The 22,408-nt window shown below is 37.9% G+C and overlaps 2 protein-coding genes across 5 annotated transcripts in view; one reads left to right on the forward strand and one right to left on the reverse strand.

Annotated features, from left to right (window-relative positions):
• The window catches only part of PLCE1 (phospholipase C epsilon 1), a 312,758-nt gene extending 304,226 nt beyond the window's left edge, over positions 1 to 8,532 (forward strand). For both annotated transcript variants that reach the window (XM_032607439.1, XM_032607440.1), the window contains 4 exons: positions 1,218 to 1,376; positions 2,837 to 3,055; positions 3,386 to 3,598; positions 6,141 to 8,532. In XM_032607439.1, coding sequence (XP_032463330.1) covers positions 1,218 to 1,376; positions 2,837 to 3,055; positions 3,386 to 3,574 — 567 coding nt within the window. In that variant the 3' untranslated portion in view covers positions 3,575 to 3,598; positions 6,141 to 8,532. The remainder of the gene's footprint in view (positions 1 to 1,217; positions 1,377 to 2,836; positions 3,056 to 3,385; positions 3,599 to 6,140) is intronic.
• The window catches only part of NOC3L (NOC3 like DNA replication regulator), a 45,791-nt gene that overhangs the window by 5,763 nt on the left and 17,620 nt on the right, over positions 1 to 22,408 (reverse strand). For all 3 annotated transcript variants that reach the window (XM_032607444.1, XM_032607443.1, XM_032607445.1), the window contains exons 12-21: positions 20,807 to 20,887; positions 20,374 to 20,474; positions 17,761 to 17,833; positions 17,611 to 17,674; positions 17,458 to 17,529; positions 16,913 to 17,094; positions 15,770 to 15,898; positions 14,988 to 15,085; positions 11,985 to 12,069; positions 11,531 to 11,655 (exon numbers count right to left, since the gene is read on the reverse strand). In XM_032607444.1, the coding sequence (XP_032463335.1) occupies positions 11,531 to 11,655; positions 11,985 to 12,069; positions 14,988 to 15,085; positions 15,770 to 15,898; positions 16,913 to 17,094; positions 17,458 to 17,529; positions 17,611 to 17,674; positions 17,761 to 17,833; positions 20,374 to 20,474; positions 20,807 to 20,887 (1,010 nt within the window). The remainder of the gene's footprint in view (positions 1 to 11,530; positions 11,656 to 11,984; positions 12,070 to 14,987; positions 15,086 to 15,769; positions 15,899 to 16,912; positions 17,095 to 17,457; positions 17,530 to 17,610; positions 17,675 to 17,760; positions 17,834 to 20,373; positions 20,475 to 20,806; positions 20,888 to 22,408) is intronic.

Below are 22,408 nucleotides of genomic sequence, written 5' to 3' on the forward strand. Positions count from 1 at the left end.
CCCAGGAGCCAGTCCTTTCGGGTCCCGGCTACAGTTTGGCGCCACCTGGTGACAGCTGTCCATTTTGACTTTAAAATCAGTGGGGACTATTCTAGGTCCTGGGGCTGGCTGGACTTTCCAGGACAATGACAGTGGTTCTTGGAGTCTTCTGGTTAGGCAGCACCATTTCTGTGGCCTGATCTGAGACTAAGCTAGAATGCTGAGGACTGGAGGGCCTTCCTGCCACATCCTCACTTCCTGAGATGGGGTTCCCTACTGCTCACTTGCCTTGCCTCCCCCTTGCAGAAGACAGCTTTACATAACCTCATTTGATGGGGGCCATTTGACGATCACATTATATCTAAATTCACATAATTCCAGGGTTTCTTTGTATATATTTATTCACATATACAAAAATACATTTGTATATCCATAGCAGATGGTTAAAAGGATATGCAACCTAATAACAGTGGGCTTTTTTGTGGAGAATGAGATGGGAGAGGTGGAAGAGAAAAAGAAAAAAGGTAGACATGGGAAGTTTGCCTTTTTATTGATATATTTCCTTACCGCTTAAAAATTTTTTAAAAGATACATATGTCTATAGATATATCTGTGTATGTAATATATAATTATATATGTAAAATTCACTGAAAGCCAGCCCACCAAAAGCCATCTAACCTGATGACCAGTTCTCATAATTATTGAGAATTTTGTCGATATTCCTTTCGATGTGACTTACTTCCAGTCATTGTTTTAGCCTTTCCACTGTGGGTTTTGTTCATCCAGCCTGCCTGAATGCCGATTTTGCATGTTTCACGTTTCAGATGTCTAGCATTTCTTAAGTGCTCAAGGTCTGTGGGGGAATGGGTAGATTTCTCTTAAATGTATTTATTGTGTTCTTATTTGGCTTTTAGTAATTGGCAAAATGGCATATTGTCTTTTTACAAATTTATCTCTAGCTGATTTGGACTCAAAATCCACAGCTAATAGGAGCAGATCTACTGGCTTGTTCTGGACCAAACCTTATCAGCGTGTCAACATCAGCAGAAACTTACAGTACTTTCCTCCTCTAAGAAGAGATGTAAATCCTTTTAGAATAGTTTATGAAATAGTAACTAGCGTATGGAATATAAAGCTAAGAAGTTTCCACGTTACCAAGATCCATGTCAAATTTTTGCTAGGCTTTTCCTTCCTTATTCTACATCATCTACTCCGACTTTTCTTCTTTTTTAACATAGAACCTGGAAGAGAAGAGCATCGTTCAAGATGACAAGGAGATGATCCTGAGCTCAGAGGAGGAGAGTTTCTTTGTCCAAGTGCATGACGTTTCTCCTGAGCAACCGCGAACAGTCATCAAGGCGCCCCGCGTCAGCACTGCACAGGACGTCATTCAGCAGGTGAAGGCCTCCCCTTCCTCACCTCAGTCCTGTCCTCAGTGTGAACTATTGGGACAAATCAGCTTTCAGCTCCCTTTGTGAATGAGGTTTTAGAACAAAGGGGACCTGACAAGGGAGAGTGTGCCTCTTAAGGCTGGGAAATACTGATTCCTTCAACGATACTTGCCCAGTATCTACTGTGAGTCAGGCTCTCTCTGAAGCCTCAATAATGGATCTAGAAGGTGGCTCTGCAGAGCGGGAACGTCATCATCCCAGAAAGGCCTAAGCCAATACTTAATGGCCATCTCTCAGGGATCCTTCAGAGGACATGCAGGAGGCCTCCTCTGACCCTCTCCCCTCCTCTGGTCATGCTTCTCTGTGTACATGGCTTCAGAGAACTCTGTTTCCTTCTTTTGAAGCCCTGTTATGGTTTGCGTTTATTAAACACTCACTTGAGAAGATAGCATAAGTTACCAGACTCTAGATCAGATTGCTCCAGGTGCAAATCCCAGCTCTATTTCTTACTAGCTCTGAGAGCTTGGACAAGTTATTGAACCATCTGTGCCTTAGTTACACTGGTGTGCTGGTAAACTGGCTCGCTTCAAAAAAAAAAAAAAAGGCCCTGATTTTGTAGCATTTGCCAGTTTCTATCTTGTAAATCCTCCCACCACATCTGATTCCAGTGGACTCCAGCACAACACCATGTGCTAAGCTACCATGCAGATAACATGGAGATAGTACATTAGCACTTTCCTTATAGAGTTATTGTGAAGATTAAGTAAATATATGTAAAGCATATTCGCCTATTACAACACCTAGCACATGGCAAACACTACTTAAGTGCTATTTGCTATTCTTATTGCATGATAGTTTGGTTAATATTAGCCTCTTTAATAGACCTTGAACTCCCCAAACTATATACAGTATCTGGGACATAGTAAGCCCTCACTAAACAGGTGATGAGTGAATAAATGCATAAATGAAAGATAATCTTGTACTAAATGACAAGTGAGACCAGGTAAGTTCTAACATCTAAGACTCTGAGATGAAGAGGGAGCCTCGTGGAACAAAGAGGCTCCCGAGGGTCAAGATTCTGTCCGTCACTGTCTGCATGACCTTCCATCTCTACCAGCTTTGGTGGATGCAGAAAATCCAGTTCAAGTCCTTTTTCTGTTACTTACTAGCTGTGCACCCACTGGAATCTGCCTGACCTCTGTATGCTTAAACTTCCTTGTCTGAAAAATGGGCAGAGTAACACCTAAATCATGGACGGTTGTGAAGCTAAATGAGGCAATGTGGGGAAGTTCCTATAAGCTAGCTACAACTACGAAAATGTATAATGAGAAGTGGGATGACATGATCTGAAGGACCCCCTCCATCTCTTAAAGTCTGGTATTTTCCCAACTCAAAGTCTCTTCTACAGTGAAGCAGGTGTTGGAGATAGTGTGTCTTTATTCAGTTGATCATAACTTGTCTTTCAGACCTTATGCAAAGCCAAATATTCCTATAGCATCTTGAGCAACCCGAACCCAGGTGATTACGTGCTTTTGGAAGAGGTGGTGAAAGACACTGCCAACAGGAAGTCTTCTACCCCGAAGTCCTCCCAGCGTGTCCTTTTGGATCAGGAGTGTGTTTTTCAAGCTCAAAGCAGGTGGAAAGGTGCAGGAAAATTCATCCTTAAGCTAAAGGAACAAGTGCAGGTAAAGTGCAAGGCTATTTTTCTCTCTTCACAAATTATTTGATATTCATAACTACAGTGTAATCAAATTCAGGAGCTAGTGAAATCTAGGAGAAAGTTCCCAAGTCAAGGAAATTAGTCGGAAGAATGTTGTTTGGCTGTTTTCACTGTGTGGAAAGAAATGTCTTCCCCTCTGAGCTTCCACAGTCCTGAGAGGGGAGTCCCTCAGCCCTGCTTTCCAAAGCTCTACTTACTAGAAAGGGAACAGGAAAGGGCTTTTTCTGATAGTGTCATGTGATTGGGGACCCTGGCTTTTAACCTAATACCAATGGAAGATTCTCGTTTTCCACAGGCATCCCGAGAAGACAAAAGAAAAGGCATCTCTTTTGCAAGCGAACTCAAGAAGCTCACCAAGTCGACTAAACAGCCCCGAGGACTCACATCACCTTCTCAGGTCCTGGCCTCCGAAAATGTCCAAAACAAGGAGGAGAAATCTGTGGGCGGCTTGTCCTCCAGTGACACGATAGACTATCGACAGTGAGCAAGGGTAGCACGTTTTACCCAGGTATTCTGAGTCATTGCACTGTTCTGAAACGGGGGGGTCAACTTACACTACTTTGTAAGACACAGTCTGTACACTGTCGTTTGTCTTTTCCAAGAGGAGGATGTCCCTGAGGCAGGTAGGAATGGTACCCTGAAGGCAAAGGGCTCTGAAGACACACATCACTTCAGCACTGATAATTTTAGATCTCCTTATTTTGTAGATAACTAAAGGCCCCAAGAGGACAACAAACTTGCCCAAACTACAACAGCCTTATTTCATCAGACACAGAACTGTCTTAATTACTGGTAACTCACATGAACATTCTTGAAGGGCTGCTATGGGCCACTCAGCTTTTATTCCTTTGGATTTCTAGTTTGATGTTCTTCTAATTTAGGTCTGATTTACTCTCAACAACCTCAACTTCTTCTGCCTCAATTAAAAAATGAAAATCTGGCACCCAGGATGTAATGATTAAAAAGAAAGCAAAATGACATAACAGCCTGCGGTAAATCATGCCTTTGGTTGCCAGCTTACCGCTTGGTATTCACATACAGAGTAAATTTCATTCTATCTTAAAACAGACTATATGGAACCTGAATTTAAAAAAAAGAAAAAGCATGTGAGGAAACCAAACACAGATTTCTTCTTTTCACTTAGTTTCTTAATGAACCCAAGGGATTATTAACGCCCACCTTTCACCTGTTCCGTCACAGTTCTAAGATTTAAAATTCTCAAGAGACCACCTGCACAATGAAGGCATTGTTACTTATACTACAGAGCTGCATCATCTGTCTTCATCACAATCAGATATTTGTAGAAGGCTCATAATTAAAGAATTTATTAATATCTCTTGACAGGGCCAAATTTGACTTACAACAGCCCCAAAGAAGGCTGATACATTGAGCCAATGTTTAAGGAGCAACTCCTAACACAATTGGTGCCCCGTATACACTTACACAGAAAGCTCTTTCAAAACAGCCGAGGCCGAATTCAGGAAACTGCCTCCCCAGAACTTCGGCACAGTCCATTATCTTGGGTCAGGGCTTTTTAGGTTCTGTAAGCAGAGACTCATCAGGAAGATTCCACATCACATAGCATCAGGGGATAGTGAATATGCAGAGAATAGTGAAGCCCCGGGCTGTTCCAGACTCTGAGACGGCTCAGCGCCCATTTTCTGTTGCGGTACCTCTGGTATCCCATTTTTAAAGTTCAGACTCACTTCCTTTCCTGCCACAGTGTCACCGAGACAGGCAGTGTCTCCGAAAGCCCAGTGAGCTTTAGGACTAAGTACCATGCTAAGCCTCTCCAACTTTGGGAAAGTGACAGTGGTAGTGGGTGTGTGAGCACACAATAAAGACAGTGATCAAAATTTCAAATATTGTTTTCCATATCAAGAACCTAGCATCAAATAAATCACAGGTGTGATAATGTTATGCACACCTCTCTATTATAACCTCCGTAATGAGAGTGAAATTACACTCTGCACATAAAGAGCCCTCAGTGTGCCAGAAGATTAATAAGTACGTGAGAATACAACTCCACTAGAAATTTGACTTTAAAATAATGTGCCTGCTATAATGAGCACTACTAGTTGCTTATATTTTAGGAGAGTAGGGAGGGTGGTGGTGATTTAGACGATTGCCTTTGGACTCAATTTTCCTACAGTAAGCAGATATTCAGAATCAGTCAGTTTACCTCACATCTTTCACTAAACTTGGGGAAGCTCTTTAAAAATAGCCATTGAGGGACTTCCCTGGTGGTCCAGTGGCTAAGACTCCGCACTCCCAATGCAGGGGGCCCAGGTTCGATACCTGGTCAGGGAACTAGATCCCGCATGCCACAACTAAGAAATGAATGCCGCAACTAAAAGATCCCGCAGACTGCAACTGAAGATCCTGCACACGGCAACAAAGATCCCTGTGCTGCAACTAAGACCCAGCGCAGACAAATAAATAAATAGATAAATATTTTTAATTAAAAAATAAAATAAAAATAGCCATTGATATAATAGTAATAGCCATTGGTGCATCTATGGGAATATAGATCCCATGTTATTAATTTTACAAATGGTGTTTCGAAGGAAGCATTTGTGAAAAAAGAAGGGCCTTTCTGTATATGCTTGTAAAAAAAAAAGTTTAATATTTTTATTGCTTTCTGAGTGATATATTTCATGTTATTTGTTCTGAAATATTCACCTCTAAAGTTTCAAGTTACCTCCTAATAATAATCTAAGAATTTCTAAACAAATAATTAACTTACTCAACTAGTTGACAGAAGTCCACCTTTTTTTTTTTTAACGCTGAACAGTTTAATTATGGTTTTTTTTAAAAAAAAAATCTTTCTAAAAAATGTGATGTTCCAGGGCAGAAACAGCCTAGTGTTCCACCTCCCAGGAACACCATGTTCTACCACTGTGAGTTTATAGGAAATAGTCTCTCCCCCAAACCCAGTCACCAGAGCTTGGGTTTCTGTTGGTTGAACAACCTTAAACCTTGCTACACTATGAACATTTCTGCTCCTTCACTTTAAAGAGACTAACAAGCCTATGTATACAATTTTACAGGTGAAGATCTCTGGGCAAGAAGTTATAAAGTCAAGAATGAACATGATGGAAACAAATATAACTTCCTTATTTTCATTAGACTTAAACTGGAAATTGACGATTTCTGAACTTGCGATATGAGGTCCACACTGAGGTCAAGCAAAATGGCACAGGGCTGGCTACCAACCAGTTTCCTGATGAAGCAAAGAAGCCCAGCAGACTGCCACTTTACATGTGTCAACAGTTGGAAAAACCATTGCTAACCTTGCAATAATTGACTTAGAACAAGGGTCAACAAACTTTGTAAAGGGCGAGACAGCAAATATTTTAGGCCTTATGGGCCATATGGTCTCCACTGCAATGACTCAACTCAGCTGTAGTGCAAAAGCAGCCATAGACAATACATACGTGAATGAATGTGGCTGTGATCCAAGAAAACTATATAAAGACACTGAAATTGTAATTTCATACCATTTTCCCATGTAATAAATATTCCTCTTTTGATTTTTTAAAATCATTTAAAAATGTAAAAACTATTCTTAGTTCAAGAGCCATACGAAACCAGGTGGCAGGCTGGATTTGGCCCAAGGGCCATAGTTTGCTGACCTGACTTAGAAGACTGGGAACAAGATGCAGAGGCATGAAAACAAGCAGGCTAGTTTAGTCATACATTTTATGGCTGAGAATTGGAAGATTCTGGGCATTGCAAGTGTAAATATGTCCTATAAGATTCATTAAAAATTAATTCAATTTAGTTTCTATATTGTGTACCATTGTGAATTCTGTAGTATTTCTTTTTAGCTACAGAATGATGTTGGGTTTTTTTACGTTCATTGCTTATATATTCACAGACTTTTGGTTTCCATAAAATGAAGTTAGAATAGCGTATATCTACTGAGTTGTGACATCTTAACAAGAAACTTAACCATGTGTTTAAAGCAAAAGTAGATTGTTGGTGTTTATTTATTTTACTAGGTTTGTACTGACATTGTACCTATATATTTATTATACATAGCTTTCTTGATATTGCTTGCAGATTAGAAGAGTTAGTGATTCTATCTCACTATTTGAAGACAAATCTCCTAAAAAGAAAATGTATGCTCTGAATATCTGAAACAGGCCAGAATTTCATGTAACTTGCCATGTAATGTAAATTATTTTAAAAACCTTGCTGTATAAAACTATCATGTACATGTAGAGGATTCTTCTTATTCTTGGCATGAAGCAAATTATGATTTTTAAAATGAAAGGTGTTCCTCTAAGTAAAATCCAAATTTTATCTTTCTATTGACATTAAAATTTAAGATGTTTTTCTTCAAATTATAAAACACACTAAAAATCCTAACCTTTGCTTTGAGAAGTTTTTCACCATAAAAATGAATAAAACAATCCCCAAGTTCTTTGCGTACACTAACAGAAGTGTTAGAAACACACGGCCCAGCTTTCATGTTACTGGAAGTTGTGACTGAGTCAAAGCTTTAATGCTAGAAGAGCCACGTTTGCTTGTCAACAGAATTCAGGCTATTCCAGTTTGATGTCATTTGTACGGTGCTACAGGTTTCTTTTTAAATCAAATAATCAGTCTACAACAAATGTGCAATGCTGCCTCATTTTTTAAAGTATTCCAGAAACCGTAATCAAGTTTCTCTAAACTAAGAGGCATTTCTTCCACTGGTTGGGCTTACTGTGTCATAAAAATTGGGTTACTGGTTTAACTGGCAAGAGTCAAGATGAAAACTGTGCAGAGTAGCGAGATGGAAAGCAAGACTGGTCTCACTAGGTTTATCACTTGGCCTTCACTCTAAGCCCTGCAGCGCCGCACCCCATGGCCCTTAGCACAAAATCTGAAACTTACCTTGAGACTGCAAGGGAGACTAGGTTTAGCAAGTGAGTGAACCCAACCTCCGGCCTATGTTGCAACCCAACTTGATGGTTCATTTTGAGGTGAAAGGACATACTCTGCTGTATTTGAGTCTTGGGGACTTTAGGGGGGACTACTCTACTATTACAGCTAACCAGCACAACCTGGTGTTTGCCAAAAGTAGGAAATTTTGATTTAGAGCGTCTCTGAATTATACAGTTATATTACTATAGCAAATGAAAGAAATTATCCCAATTAGAATGCATCTAAAATAGTCACCCACACTATACCCATTACTACTTCATACTTTCCATACCATTAAAAATTTGGGTAGCAAACCTTCATCAGTAAAGTCGATGTGGAAAAGAATCTAAATAATACAAGCTGGCTGAAACCCCCACCAAGTGGGAGAAATGAAGGGTATGGTGCCCACAAGCACGCAAACCCCAGACCAGTTGGAACCAGAAGGTTGATGATGGTGACTCCCACTTACGTCACCATCAACCAATCAGAATGTCCATGAGCTGATGGCGCCCTCTTTGAACCATTACTATAAAACTCCTCACTACCCGCTCCAGGTCGGGACACACAGTTTTGAGGGCATTAGCCCCCTGTGGCCCCCTTTGCCTGGCAAAGCAAGAAGCTGTTCTTTTCTACTTCACCCAATAAACAAACAAACAAATATGCAAGCTGTATTTACTACAAGATTTTGAAAAAAAGTATTTTTAAATGCTTCACTAAAAACAGAAAGGAGCATGAATTCTGTTAGGTGGCGCCACTTTTAAGATTATGATAGCTGGCAAGAAAAGATTAGAATAAGAATCCAATGTGATGTGTGATGCTGGAAAAAACAGATTAACTTCCTCTCAGTCACCTCCTCTGTAATTGTTTGTTTCGCAAACTAACGTGAGATTATATAAGGGTGTGAAGGAGTTGAGAATAAGTCTGAGGATAAATCTGCAGGAAGTAACATTTGTGCAGAAAGTGCCTTCTTAAAGGAACGTCTCTTTTCGTGTCATCCTTACCAAGTAAAAGTTATTTATAAATTCTCTAGCTGGGGAGAAATATGGAGTCTAGACTCAACAAAAGTGAGTCAAAAGTCAAATTTACTTTCACACAAAAGTCTCCCATCTTGATGGCTCTGGAGACACTGGAGGCTCACTAATGAAAGCAGGCCTCCCCTATGGCTCCGTATGTGCTTTTTTTTTAAACACATCTTCCCCTTCCTCTGTTCTCTCCCTTTCTAGTATCTCTGTAGACCTCTCCTCTTCTGCCAGACACCCGAAGGCCTTGCTTAATTCTGAAAAGTAATCAGAGCTTGCGTACTGGCCTGGTAAAACTGAATTAACTAAACCACAAAGCTCCACAACTCTGCTCCCATGCCAGTAAGGAGGATCTTCCTGGCTGGTGTCTGATCTTGAACTTGGCATAGTGAGAGGCAGCCTACACGGAAAGAGCTCTCTAGTAGGCTGCCTCAAACACTTTTAGTTGCTTCTCTTAAATCAGCAGCAAGGCAAGAAGAGGAGAATACCTGGACCCTCCAAAAAGTTGTTAGAAAAGGAGACTGCCTCTTACACAAAGCCCAAACTTGAGTCAACATGATACAGTACATTATTAACAATTTATATGTTCTCTGCCATTTCTTCCTATCAACTTCCTAAATGCAGTCCTTGCATGATGGCTAAGGATTCTGACAGGAATACCTGAGTGTTTTTGAAATACTGAATCTCCATGATTACCAAGCTGTTCGTACACATCTCTCAGATCCAAAACATACTATGCTCAAGTCTGCCATCCAGCAGGCCTCTGAAACCTTCCCTATTTCAGATGATACAGGTCTCTGAACTCTGAAACAACTCACTCTGACACTGAATTGGGTAATGTGTTCAAAAAAATGTGTGAATGCTCTGACTCAACATGCAAGGGCATGGAAGACTGAGGCTCCGTCCTATGCCTGTTATTACCTGACTTCACTTTTAAGTGCCTAGCACAGTGCTAAGCACATAGTAGGTGCTCAATATTTATCTGGTTAAAAAAATAGACATTGAGGCTGTAGTTTATTATAGCCTCAGGGTGTATGTTATTATTAATGACTATAATATTTAGTTCTGAAAATGAAACTCATCAGTACAAGGCTACAGAAGTTAGTGCACAAATGTTTCATCCTCAAATTCATATAGGATATTCAAATACAAGATGTATAATTTTATGGTCCCACTGTGATTCGCTTATGTGTAACAAGGGTAAAAGCATAATACAAGTGTGAAATAGTTGATGAATTTTTATTTTAAAATTGATTTTTCATTTAAACTATAGTTTTTGCTGCCAACGTGAAATATAAATGTATTTGTATATGTTTGGAAAATAAATGATTTGTGACATGTACTGGTCACTTGTGCTCCAATGGCAAAAGACCCCTTGGTCATCTAAACAAATATTCATAACATTCCTGAACTTTAATATCTAAAAAGTGCATTAAAAGCAAGTATTTATATAATGAACCACACATTTCTCACCATTAAATAATCAAGCCTAAAAAAATTGATCTTAAAAACACTTTTTAAAACCACATATAATATGCTAAAAGATTAACATGCGTCATTAAGCTGATATTCCCCACTCTGCTGGAATGATAAAGGAACTTTCTATTTTCATTTACTTCATGAGAAAAAAAAGAACTTTAAGCACTACCCTAGGCCGAAATATTTGGCTTCTACAGCTTTGAAGAAATAGATCTACTTAGTTGGACTGCTGTGCATTTTTTAAAATGCTCACTAGAAAGCAGAAAAATGCAGCTGTTTTATTCAGCTATTCACAGTAGAGGAGATATTTATAACCTGGTCATTAAAACACTTATTTCATAAGCCATTCCTAGAATATGGCAATAGCTGTCACATAAAATACTGCTTTTTAATTATATTCATAAGAATAGGCATTTCATCTGTTAAAAAAAAAATGGAGAAAAAAAAAAAGCCCCTCGCTGGGTACCCTTTATCCTTAAAACAGAATGGTAAAGAAAGTCTCAGACTTGGTTTTCTCCACCATCACCCTCCAGAGCATGTCAGAAAATAAGACGAACTTCAAAGAGACTAGAATCACACTCAAACTTTCTTTGAAAGTAGCCATGATGAGCATTCTTTTTCACAAATGCCAAATTAGGTTACTTCTTGAAGCATATCGTCCAGTAAGAGCCAAAGAACCTGGTATCCAATTGCAAGCTATTTTTTCTTTTCTCAAAAATTTTCATAAAAATATATACACTCAAATTTAGAATGTTTCTCACTTCCATCATGGTGGTACAATAAAAAAAACACTTATTTCGTTATTAAAAAGTATTTGGTTATAAAGAGTAACTGAATGGTAGAAAGCAATCTCATGGTCTTGATTTTCCTGTGCATATTTTCAGAATTGGGGCAGAACCCTGTGCCACACAAAGGATAATTCTTCCTCCTCAAGAGAAGGTCCTAAATTAACAATATATCTTTATGTGCATCTGCACAAACACACAAATATACAACAAAAGTCCCCTGACTTTTCATTTTTCTATTACCGTACTGATGCTTCCAAATATTTGGTGAAATCCAGAGGCGACTGAGTAGCAACTTCACTACAATGTCTTTTGATTAGTTGACTTATCTCTTCACTTAAAAATGAATCCCCTTGTAAAACTTTATCCTGAAAAAATATTACAAGTATGAGTTAAAAGTTTGCTTATGCCATAAGCAAAAGCCAAGCCGTGAGCAAAGTTAAAAATGGCAACAGCTGACACCAAATTAACACATGAAAAATAACGACAGGTGCTGGGTCAGGTCTTGGACATAGCAGCCATATCCTACATTGAATGAAACAGTCTCCTGACTGTCTCTATAGAATTCCAACCCCAGAAATCTATCCTACCATCAACTCCTAGCACGAAACAAGCAAGTTGAAATCAGGTATTAAGAGACATATTAATTTAGTTTTTATTTCATCCTTTAAAAAAAATAATGAAAAGTGTCACATACCTTCCTTTTGGAATGTGAAGATTCAACAGGAGGATTGAATGTCATTGCTGCCATGCTATAAGCCTCAAAAAGTTCTGCAGGAGATCTATAATCACAAATATAAGAAAAGTAAAGACACCACCATATCTGTGTAACTTGAGAATATTTAGATTGTACCCACAGAATTAGACTGTACACAGAGAAAACAATTAGATTGTACTCATTATTCTAAACTTAGATATAACATAATCCTGCTTTCGTTTTGGTTTCTTTTTTCTCATTAAAATCTTCGTTGTCCCAGTTTTATTTTCTTCCAGTTTTATTCAGATATAATTGACATACAGCACTGTGTAAGTTTAAGGTGTACAGCATGATCTGACTTGCATACATCATGAAATGAATTACCACAATAAGTTTAGTGAACCTCCATCATCTCACATAGATACAAAATTAGTGAAATAGAAAAAAAATTTTTCCTTCTGATGAGAACTCAAGATTTATTCACTTAACTTTCATATATAACATACAATAGTTTAATTATATTTATCATGTTGTACATTACATCCCTAGTACTTATTTATCCTATAATTGGAGGTTTGTACTTTTTGACTGCCTTCATCCAATTCCCCCTTCTGGTAGCCACAAACCTGATCTCTTTTTCTATGAGTTTGTTTGTTTTTCAAGTAAAATTGACCTACAACTGTTAGTTCCTGTTACACAACATAGTGATGATTTGATATTTCTATACATTTCAAAATGATCACCACGATAAGTCTACTTACCACTTGTCATCATACAAAGATATTGTATAATTATTGACTATATATCCCACACTGTACATTTCATACCTGTGACATTTTGCAACTGGGAATTTGTACCTCTTAATCTTCCGCACCTATTTCTCTCCTCCTCCTAACCCCCTCCCCTCTGGCACCAGCTGTTTGTTCTCTGTATTTATGGCTCTGTTTCTGTTTTGTTTGTTCATTCGTTTTGTTTTTTAGAGTGAAATCATACAGTATTTGTCTTTCTCTGACTTATTTGACTTAGCATAATCCCCTCTAGGTCCATCCATGTTGTTGCAAATGGCAAGCTTTAATTCTTTCTTTCATGGCTGAGTAATATTCCATTGTGTGTATATATACCTCATCTTCTTTATCCATTCATCTATTGGTGGGCATTTAGGTTGCTTCCATATCTTGGCTATTGTAAATAATGTGGCAATGAACATAAGAACGCATATATCTTTTCTAATTATTGTTTTTGTTTTCTTTGGAAACCAACAAAACACACTTATATAAAATAAATCCTGAATCCCCATGTTATGACATCATTATCCAACTAAATCCACCTCAGAGAGGTCTGGTATACATTTAGAAATATAGGTCTGGACAAAAAGGCTGAGCAAAAAGCCCTCAAGCTCAGTATGATCAAATCCCAACTCAACCAGTTACGTGAACGATATGCAACTAAGTGTAAGTTAGTCATGAGAGCATAGGCATGGAGTCACCTTCCACGGATTTCAATCAGCTCAACCCTGCAGCTGTTTGTCTGGATTGAAAGCAAGGAGAGGCCAATCAGGACAGAATAAATGTCTATACCCATGCATGTAAATGAATCCTTAATGATCTGAGATTGGTTCATATTCTCCAAAGGAGATTGGCAAGGGATGCAATCAGGCTCATATCCCAAGCTCCACTCCCCAGGGGAAGCCCATCAAGAGTCTCCCTTCTCAAGCCTTTGGGATAATCCATTCAACTTCCTCCAGAAAAGGAAACCTCTGGCATAAATGAGGCAAATGGTGAAGATCTCTGACAAAAACATAACCAGAAAAGGACTGTGAAGAAGTGACAAAGAATCATTTTCTCCTTTTCCTTTTGAAAAACAAAGCCGGGGTACAGGTGGGAAGTATGAAGGATGAAAGAAGTAAATGGCCATTTTACTATTTAATAAGAGCAAAGGTTATCTCTATCCTACCCAGAAGGAAAAGGGTTTATAGGAAATTACAATATATGTCTCATTTAGAGAGGGATACATCTGACTACTGCCTTGTAAAAATATAGACCTGTTTCGTCAAACCTCTCAGTATTTCAAGAGAAGCTGGAAATGATTTTTGGCGAATTCTTCCAATATTTAAAAGATACCAACCAATTAGATTCTTGTTCAAACTCTGAAGAGGCCAGAAAATCTTGCCTACAGGTCACTTGTCTGTGATCTCTGATTTAAAGAAACCAGTGGGCTTGCAAAGGAAGGGAAAAATCTGCAACAAAATATTAATTTTGAGTGATGGGAATATTACAAGGGTGTCATACCATTTTCTCTTCTTTTCTGTATAACTGAAGTATTTCCTAGTTGACTTTGTGGGGGGAAAAAACAATAATTACTACTGTTTCAACTTCTCTGTACGAATTTTTTTCAGATCAAAAAGTTGTGGGAAAAGAAACTTCTTTTAGAAGGACGCTTTTCCCCATCTGGAAGCGTGTAAGGTGAATGCTGGAAGTGCCAGTCCAAACTCTCACAGGTCGGGGGCACTGAACAGAGATGGCTATGAGGGCCAAGGAGAGAAACTGCTCCCTTCTGGGTGGCAGTGTTCAAAGCACTTCTTTTCTCTCCCTCCTCACTTCTCCCTTTCTTGTCCTAGCAGAACCATTTGGAGGGGGGAAAAAAAAAGGTTCTGTGGATGGACTCATGGACCTTCACATAAAGCAAATATGGCATCATCTTATTAAATGCTGAACCTAAGTAATGAGCATATGGGGATTCACTATTCTTTCTACTTACCTGTATGTGTGAAACGTTTTATGACCAAAAAAAAAGGTTAAGTAATTACTCGAAACAAACTAACAAAATCACAGTCAGCAATGTTTTCTCTTTGGAATAATTCAGGAATATGAAGTGGACCAAGTCCAGATAACCAACCAGCACTTTACATTTTGAAATCTATTACTTTGTAAAACAGACTTCTCATAGTCAAAACAGCTATCAACTGAAATTTGCAGTTCTATAATAAGGCAATGCTAATACTACCTTCGGCTCAACTCTGGTTTGAGTGCTTCCGAGCCTTCGGAAGGGGCTCCAGCGATGAGGTGAGCTGCAAATCTTTGCACTATAGGATGGTAATGTCGCTGAAGGGGAAACAGGACAACCATATTTTGCACGGGTCAATGTTTTATAAGACAGTAGCTATACTTTAATAAACATTAATTTTTTTAAAAACCACATATGCATATGTAGTTCATTACAACCACATACCTACAGAAAAAAAACAGTATCTTTGCTCACAAGATTCCAACACAAATCTGTCTGATGACCAAGTTCACTGAAGTAGCTTAGTCTTGCTTTTACAGTATGAAAAGAAAAATCAAAAGGCAATTTCTCTTTCAGAGTGAAAAAAGTTAGTTTACAACAGGTTTCCTAAAACATATTTCCACTATAATGCTGCTGCTGTCCGCACTGTAGGATCACAACGTAGGTGAAACCCTCTTGAAACTGGCGGGCCGCAGGCCTCTGGAAGTCCCCCTGAATAAGACCCAATACAAATGTGCCTGATAACATATCTTCTATTCTGAACAGTGTCAGGGAGTGACTTCAAGAAATCTCACCCCACAATACTGAAATCACTTTCTGCTTCCTTAGAAAATGCATCTCAACATCTTAATAATAAGAGCAAAGTGAAATGTACAGTATATAGACAGGAATTCTATGAAAGGCAGTCCCAGAACAAAATATGTTAAGTTCTCTGGCAATTATAACTACTTGGGGGAAAAACTGAAAAAGCCCTCACAAAAAGGGGAGGGGGGGCCTCTTACCCTCAGTGCATGCAATTCCCAAAGAGCAGTGTTCTGAGCATTGCAGTACTCAGGTTCATCCAGCTCAGGAAGGAAAACTCCACTACCCTGAGATTCATTGTCAAACAACAGATCTGTTTTGGGGAAAGTCTGCAAAAATGTCACATAAAAAGAAGGATTAATTAAAGTAATATTATTAATTTTAAGAATGTTATTGGATTCTGTACTTTTACATAATTTGATTTTACAGTTACATAAGAGCTATAAGCACATGCACTTTATACCTAGTTTTAATTTTTGCAATTTAAGTTTATTCCACAAGAGAACAAAAGAATATTAGCTTGCTTTGAAAAGAATTAATTTTATCTTGCAAAAGAAAACAGATATTCTTTCATTCAGCAACCCCACTTTGAGGAATCTTTCCTATAGAAATAATTACATCAGATACACTTATAAGAATATTCACTATAGCATCATTTATAATAGCAAAAAAGGAAACATCTTACATCCATCAAAAGAAAAATGTAAAGTGTAAAAGCCAGACTGCCTAAATTTAAATCCCATCTCTGCCACTTACTAGCAGTGTCATTTTAGACAAGTTTCTTAGTCTCTCTGGACCTCAGTTTTCCCCATCTATAAAATGGGAACAATAATAGAAGCTACTTCACAGAGTTATGAAAACTGAGTTAATTTTTGTAAAGCATTGTAACAGTGGAATTCACACAGTAAGAACTATGTATTTGTTAAACCAATAATCATTAAAGAGACCAAGTAGCTGTATTTGTACTGACACAAAATGTGTTCATCACCATTAAGTGTTTAAAAAGAGTTGTAGAACAATATTGTATATCATAATCCCCTCTCCATTAAAAAAGAAAGAAGTTTTGTTGTTTGTGTGTGTTTAGTGTACACATTTATAAATGAATTTTTTTAAGTTTTCTGGAAGGATACCCACCAAATCGTAAAAATGGAGAGTGTCAGTAGGGGTGGAGTGCTTTCCTTTTGTAATTTTATGTACTTCTTTTATCACCTTAACTTGTTACAAGTGTGAATTACTTTTATAATTAAAATAATAATGTAAATGGAGGAAAAAAATGTGCATCAAACAAAACACCATTGTTGCACTGTAAGAACTTAGCTCTATTCATTTGCATCACTACTTACATGCATTAATGTTCTGTTAGTTGCTAAAATGCCAATGCTTGAATTTGGAAGCACATGAAGAGCAAGGGTACAAAGGCGCTTGACGAAGGCAAGGGCCCGCTGCTGAGAAACCTGCTTTCTGCGCTTAGTCAGCATGACGTCAAGGCACTGGAGGACGATCTCAACACCTTCATTCGTAGCACCTAAAACAGCAGATATACCCTTTGGGGCTGTTCTCATTACTTTTTCATTATGCAACTTCACTGAACTTCGGAAAAATCCAAGAAGAGCCTGTTGCACCTGTCCCACATCACTTCCCTATGGAAACGATGAAGCAGTGCCAGACTGCTCACACAATAATGTGAGTTGCACTGCATCTCCAGTCAATTCCAAAAGTTCTCTCACTCCAAGTCTCACTTAAGGTTAAATACAGATATGTAGCACTGGCAGGCCAGCATTTTATATACCTGCTCCTATTTCTCAATTTTCATTGACTATAATTCCAGTCACAAAATATTCTTAGAAGATAAAGATTTATTAAAGACACATTATCTAAGCATACATACCTGCATGTAACTTGAACAGTGTTTTGTAAAGATGTGTATAGAATTTCATTGGATCAATATTCAGAACATCACCTTTGAAATGAGAACAAAAATTAGGTATGTTAAAGCCTCCAAAGGCAAAGAAAACAAAACTTAATCAAGAAAGTATCTTACCTTGCCCAGAAAGAACATGAAAAGCAGTCTGGACACAGTGAAGACTTTCTTGATAGCTTAGGTCCTTAAAACGAAGAGGAAAAAAAAAAGGATATTAAGAATAATTACAATTTATATCTTAAAAAGTAATTCATTAGTAGAGTTACTTACACCAGACTCAATGAGAGAATGTAGAACTACTAATAAATCATCAAAAAACTCCACATTTATAAGGTGAGCAAACCTAGAATCAAACAAAACTTAGTTAAAAGGTAACCTAAAAATAGACATAAAGCAGTTAAAAATTAAACCTGACTTTAAAACCATATTTTCAATATTACTTATTTCAAAATGTTAGCTATGATGGAGATGATGGTGATTATCGATACTTTTCATTAATTCAGACTGGTCTCTTTGGACAATTCATCCACGACTGGACACTATACTCAGCAGGAATATATGAGGCACTAAACAAACTAAATATATTTCAAAAATACTCCTACCCAGAGAAAGAAGTTGCTAAGAGCAAACAAGTTCTCTGAGTCAAGTTGACCAGGTGTCCAACAATGTTCTAAGTCACAAAGGAGTCAGCAGTTACAGCTTCTAGGAAAATGGGGCAGGAAGAAGGAAAGGAGGAAAGATTTTGCTGTTAGTTAGAAAATGGACCCTATGAAAGCTTTAAAAAGAAAAGAAAAAATCTTGGAGCTAGTGTCTAGTTCAGGCTCAGCAATTAATTACCTATACAATCCTAGGTAAGAGCTGACTGTCCTGGCCTTCTATTTTGAAAAATAACTGAGATCATTCAGTAGAGTTAAAGAGAAAGAATCATGTGAGCTACTAAATGTCAGAGGACTCTGTACACTATAAAATATCAGGCACCGAAGTAGTTAAAGTCAGGATATCTCTTCAATATTAGTGCAAGAGCCTTTGACACTGTAAATCTTAGAAGAAGGAAGGACCTCAGAGGTCATATATTCCCTGTGTATTGGTACAACCTTTTTGGGAAGTAATACGGCAATATTTATCAAAATTTAAAATGATCCTACTCTTTGACCTAGCAATATGTGCACACAAGTACATTGAAGATATTTCCAGTGTAGCGCTGGGGACTGACCAAATAAAGTGTTAAATATCCATGACATGGAGTATTATGAACTTAAAAAGAAAAGTGGGTCTATATGTGCTAACATAGAAGGATACCCAGAATAACTGTTTATCCAAAAAAAAAGGAAGTTACAGAACAGTATACATTTATGTGAAAGATTCAATTTCTATGAAGGAAGGCAGGTGGGCAGATTTACATACTGATATAGGAAGGAAGGGAACTTGTGATCTTTTAATTCTTAATTGCATTATTTGAATTCTTTAAATGAGCATGTATTATTGAAAATTTGTTTAAATAAACAAATTGGTCATTAGAACTTCCCTGGTGGTGCAGTGGTTGAGAATCCACCTGCCAGGGCTTCCCTTGTGGTGCAGTGGTTGAGAATCCGCCTGCCAATGCAGGGGACACAGGTTTGATCCCTGGTCCAGGAAGATCCCACATGCCAAGAAGCAACTAAGCCCATGTGCCACAACTACTGAGCCTGCGCTCTAGAGCCCGTGAGCCACAACTACTGAGCCCATGTGCCACAACTACTGAAGCCCACGTGCCTAGAGCCCATGCTCTGCAACAAGAGAAGCCACCACAATGAGCCCGCACACTGCAACAAAGAGTAGTCCCCACTCGCCACAACTATAGAAAGCTCATGCACAGCAACGAAGACCCAACACACAAAAACAAAAAAGAAAAAAAGAAATTGATCATTGAAAAAAACAAACAGGTCCTACCTAAGGTAAGAATAATCCCTTCTCTTTGAACCTCTGACCAACCTCTCTTTCAATGACAAGGACCACACTATCTTATAAGGCAAAGCATCTCATCACCAAACAGCTACAGTCATTAGAAAGTAATTTCTTCTACATCGAACCAAATTTGCCTTTTCTCTATCTTCCAGACATTAGTCCTATTTCTAAAGCTGTGCTATCCAACGCAGCCACTGGCCATTAGGGATTTGAAATGTGGCTAGTCCAAACTGAGATGATGTGCTATAATGTAAAACATATATGACTTTTAGAAGATACAGTATGAAAAAAGCCATGCCAAATATCTCACTAATGTTTCATCTCATTAATGTTTTGACATTAATGTATGTCAAAATAATATTTTAGATAAAATGAGTTCAACAAAATATATTTAAGTTAATTTCATCTGTTTCTTTTTCCTTTCCAATGTGGTTAACAGAAAATTTTAAATTTCATATGTAGTTCACACTATGTTTCTATTGGATAGCACTGTTCTACAGGACAATACCTCAAATAATTGTAGAAAACTATCCTGACAACCATTATTCTGGCTCACATCCCCCAGTAGGTTCATTAGTGTTGACAGAATACAAGAAGACCTATCTTAAGAGGAACAGATTATGCAAGACTAAAAACTGACTACAGAACAGAAGGAAAGCAGAACTGAGGGATGAACCCTAGGGACAGCGAGAACTAAGTAATAAGTAGGAGGAAAGAGTTAGCGAAGGAGATTTTTAAAATAAAAGGTTTGAGATGAAAAAACCAAAAAAGTGTAGTGTTATGAACAGTTCCAAGGAAAAGCTGGTGACAAATAAAAAAGGAATGAGAACTAAGAAGGACACCGGGTCATCATTAGTGAACCCTGTTTAAAATTCATGGTTACTTCGGTCTTATTGATTTAGAAAGAATCTAAAAGGCTTCAACCTACACAGCCCTTACTTGGCAAGACCTTCCAGAACTGCTGGCAGGAGAGGTGACCTCTGGGCCTTCTTCAATATTCTAAAGTAGGTCACAAACACAATATTCAGAGTCTCCGTGTGCTGCAGAACAGACAAAATGACTTCAGTATAACCTAGTATACTTTCTCCCGAGTTACCACAACTACAGCTTTCAAAACCCAACCTTTTCTGTGCTTTCCCATCACTCCCCACTATTCAATCTTAAGAGCTTCAACAAAGCAGAATGAAGATACACATCCTGTGATTTCCTAAAACTAGCATCATCAATCACATTTATCATTTCTTATACATCATGTATCTAAGCCTCATGAAATAAACCAAAGTCATACAACCACAAGTTGAAGCAATAAATCTCTAGTTGAAATCATTTAACAAAACATTTTAAAAGCATGAGAAAACGTAAAACTGCCTACCAGTTTAAGTTTTTTCTCAGTACTCTCCGAAGCTTCTGCCTCCCGAAGCTCTCTCTCTAGTTTCTCTTCTGCTTTCTTCCACTGAAAATAGATTTAAAAAAAAGAGTATCCACTGAATGAAAAAGCTACCTTCAGAGAGGCATTATGCCAATATTATGAAACACACACAATAATACCACAGACCGTCTACAAATATAAGCAAAAATAGAAAAATGGATAAGAAGCATCCATAAACCAAATTTATGACAGTGGCTGCCTCCTATGAGGAAGGGAGAAGAATGGGACTGGAGAAGGGACAAAGGGACTCCAACTCTATCACCAATGGTTTCTTTCTTTTCAAGAAAGAAACTGAAGTATATTAATATTTGCTCAATCAGAATGGTAAATACATGGGCTATATTATACTACTCTATGTAGTTTTCTGTAATTTAAATTTTTTCAAAAAAAGAAAGGAAGGACATGCTGAGCCCAGAAATAATTCTTATTGTTTAATCATCTATAATGTGGAAACCAGTCATCAACAATGCTTCCCAAACTCACTTACATACAATGCATAAAACCAGATACTATACATACAGAAAACCATTTTTTTCCACTCCCTTATGCTGTTAGCGCAGCAAACAATGGTTGCTAAGCTGCCTGAGACACTGGGGACTGACTGAGGAATGGCGTTTCCTTCCCTCACATGAAGCTGTTAAAGAGCTGCTTATTGGGCCTTTGCTTCCCCACTAGCCACATACATGCTGTTCCTAACAGGCACATCCAACGTATATGAGGATAGTATGGTATAAATAATTTAAATATTTACCTTCATTTGTTAACAATCATTAAGTCTATTTTGATATTCCTGGCTTATTTTCAAAATTTATTAGACACATTCAAAGATGGATCTCCCTGGAAATTATTTTTTCCTTTGTTTTTATAACCCATTTGAAAACCCTAATAAACTGTTTAGAAATGTTTTGAGAAGTGATCATAATAATGGTGGTGGTGGTAACTAATGTGTATAAAGTGTGCCCAGCGCTGCACACTCTAAGTGCTTTTCCTATGTCATTATATTTAAACTACACAATCACCCTGCAAGGTAGGTGCTATTTTTAGCTCCATTTCTCAGAATATTAAAAAAATGTTTCCAAAGTCTCATAGTAAATAAACAAAAGCCTGGAATTTCAACCTAGTTTTCAAATACAAACCAACAGAGAAAGTAGATTCAACTAAAACCTACTTTGTTGCCAACTTCACATGAATGCATCCTTTCTGTTAAGGAAGGAATCTGTGTTATCACGATGAATCTAAGCCAGCATGGAGACTTCCCTGGTGGTCCAGTGGTTAAGACTCCGTGCTTCCAACACAAGGAGCACAGGTTAGATCCCTGGTCGGGGAACTAAGATCCCGCATGCCGAGTGGTGCGGTGTGGCCAAAAAAAAAAAAGCCAGCACAGCAAGAAAACCTTTTCATCTACTGCTCTCTTTGCTAATGAACTGTCTGTTTAAGTTGATTTAATAAAACAATTTCTTTGCAATAACTGGAGAAAATAAAATTCTCTAAATATCAGATTTTAAAATATTTATATCTTAACTATGATTTTTACCTGTGCCTATA

The sequence above is a fragment of the Phocoena sinus genome, chromosome 16, assembly GCF_008692025.1.
Source record: "Phocoena sinus isolate mPhoSin1 chromosome 16, mPhoSin1.pri, whole genome shotgun sequence".
Classification (NCBI taxonomy): Eukaryota; Metazoa; Chordata; class Mammalia; order Artiodactyla; family Phocoenidae; genus Phocoena; species Phocoena sinus.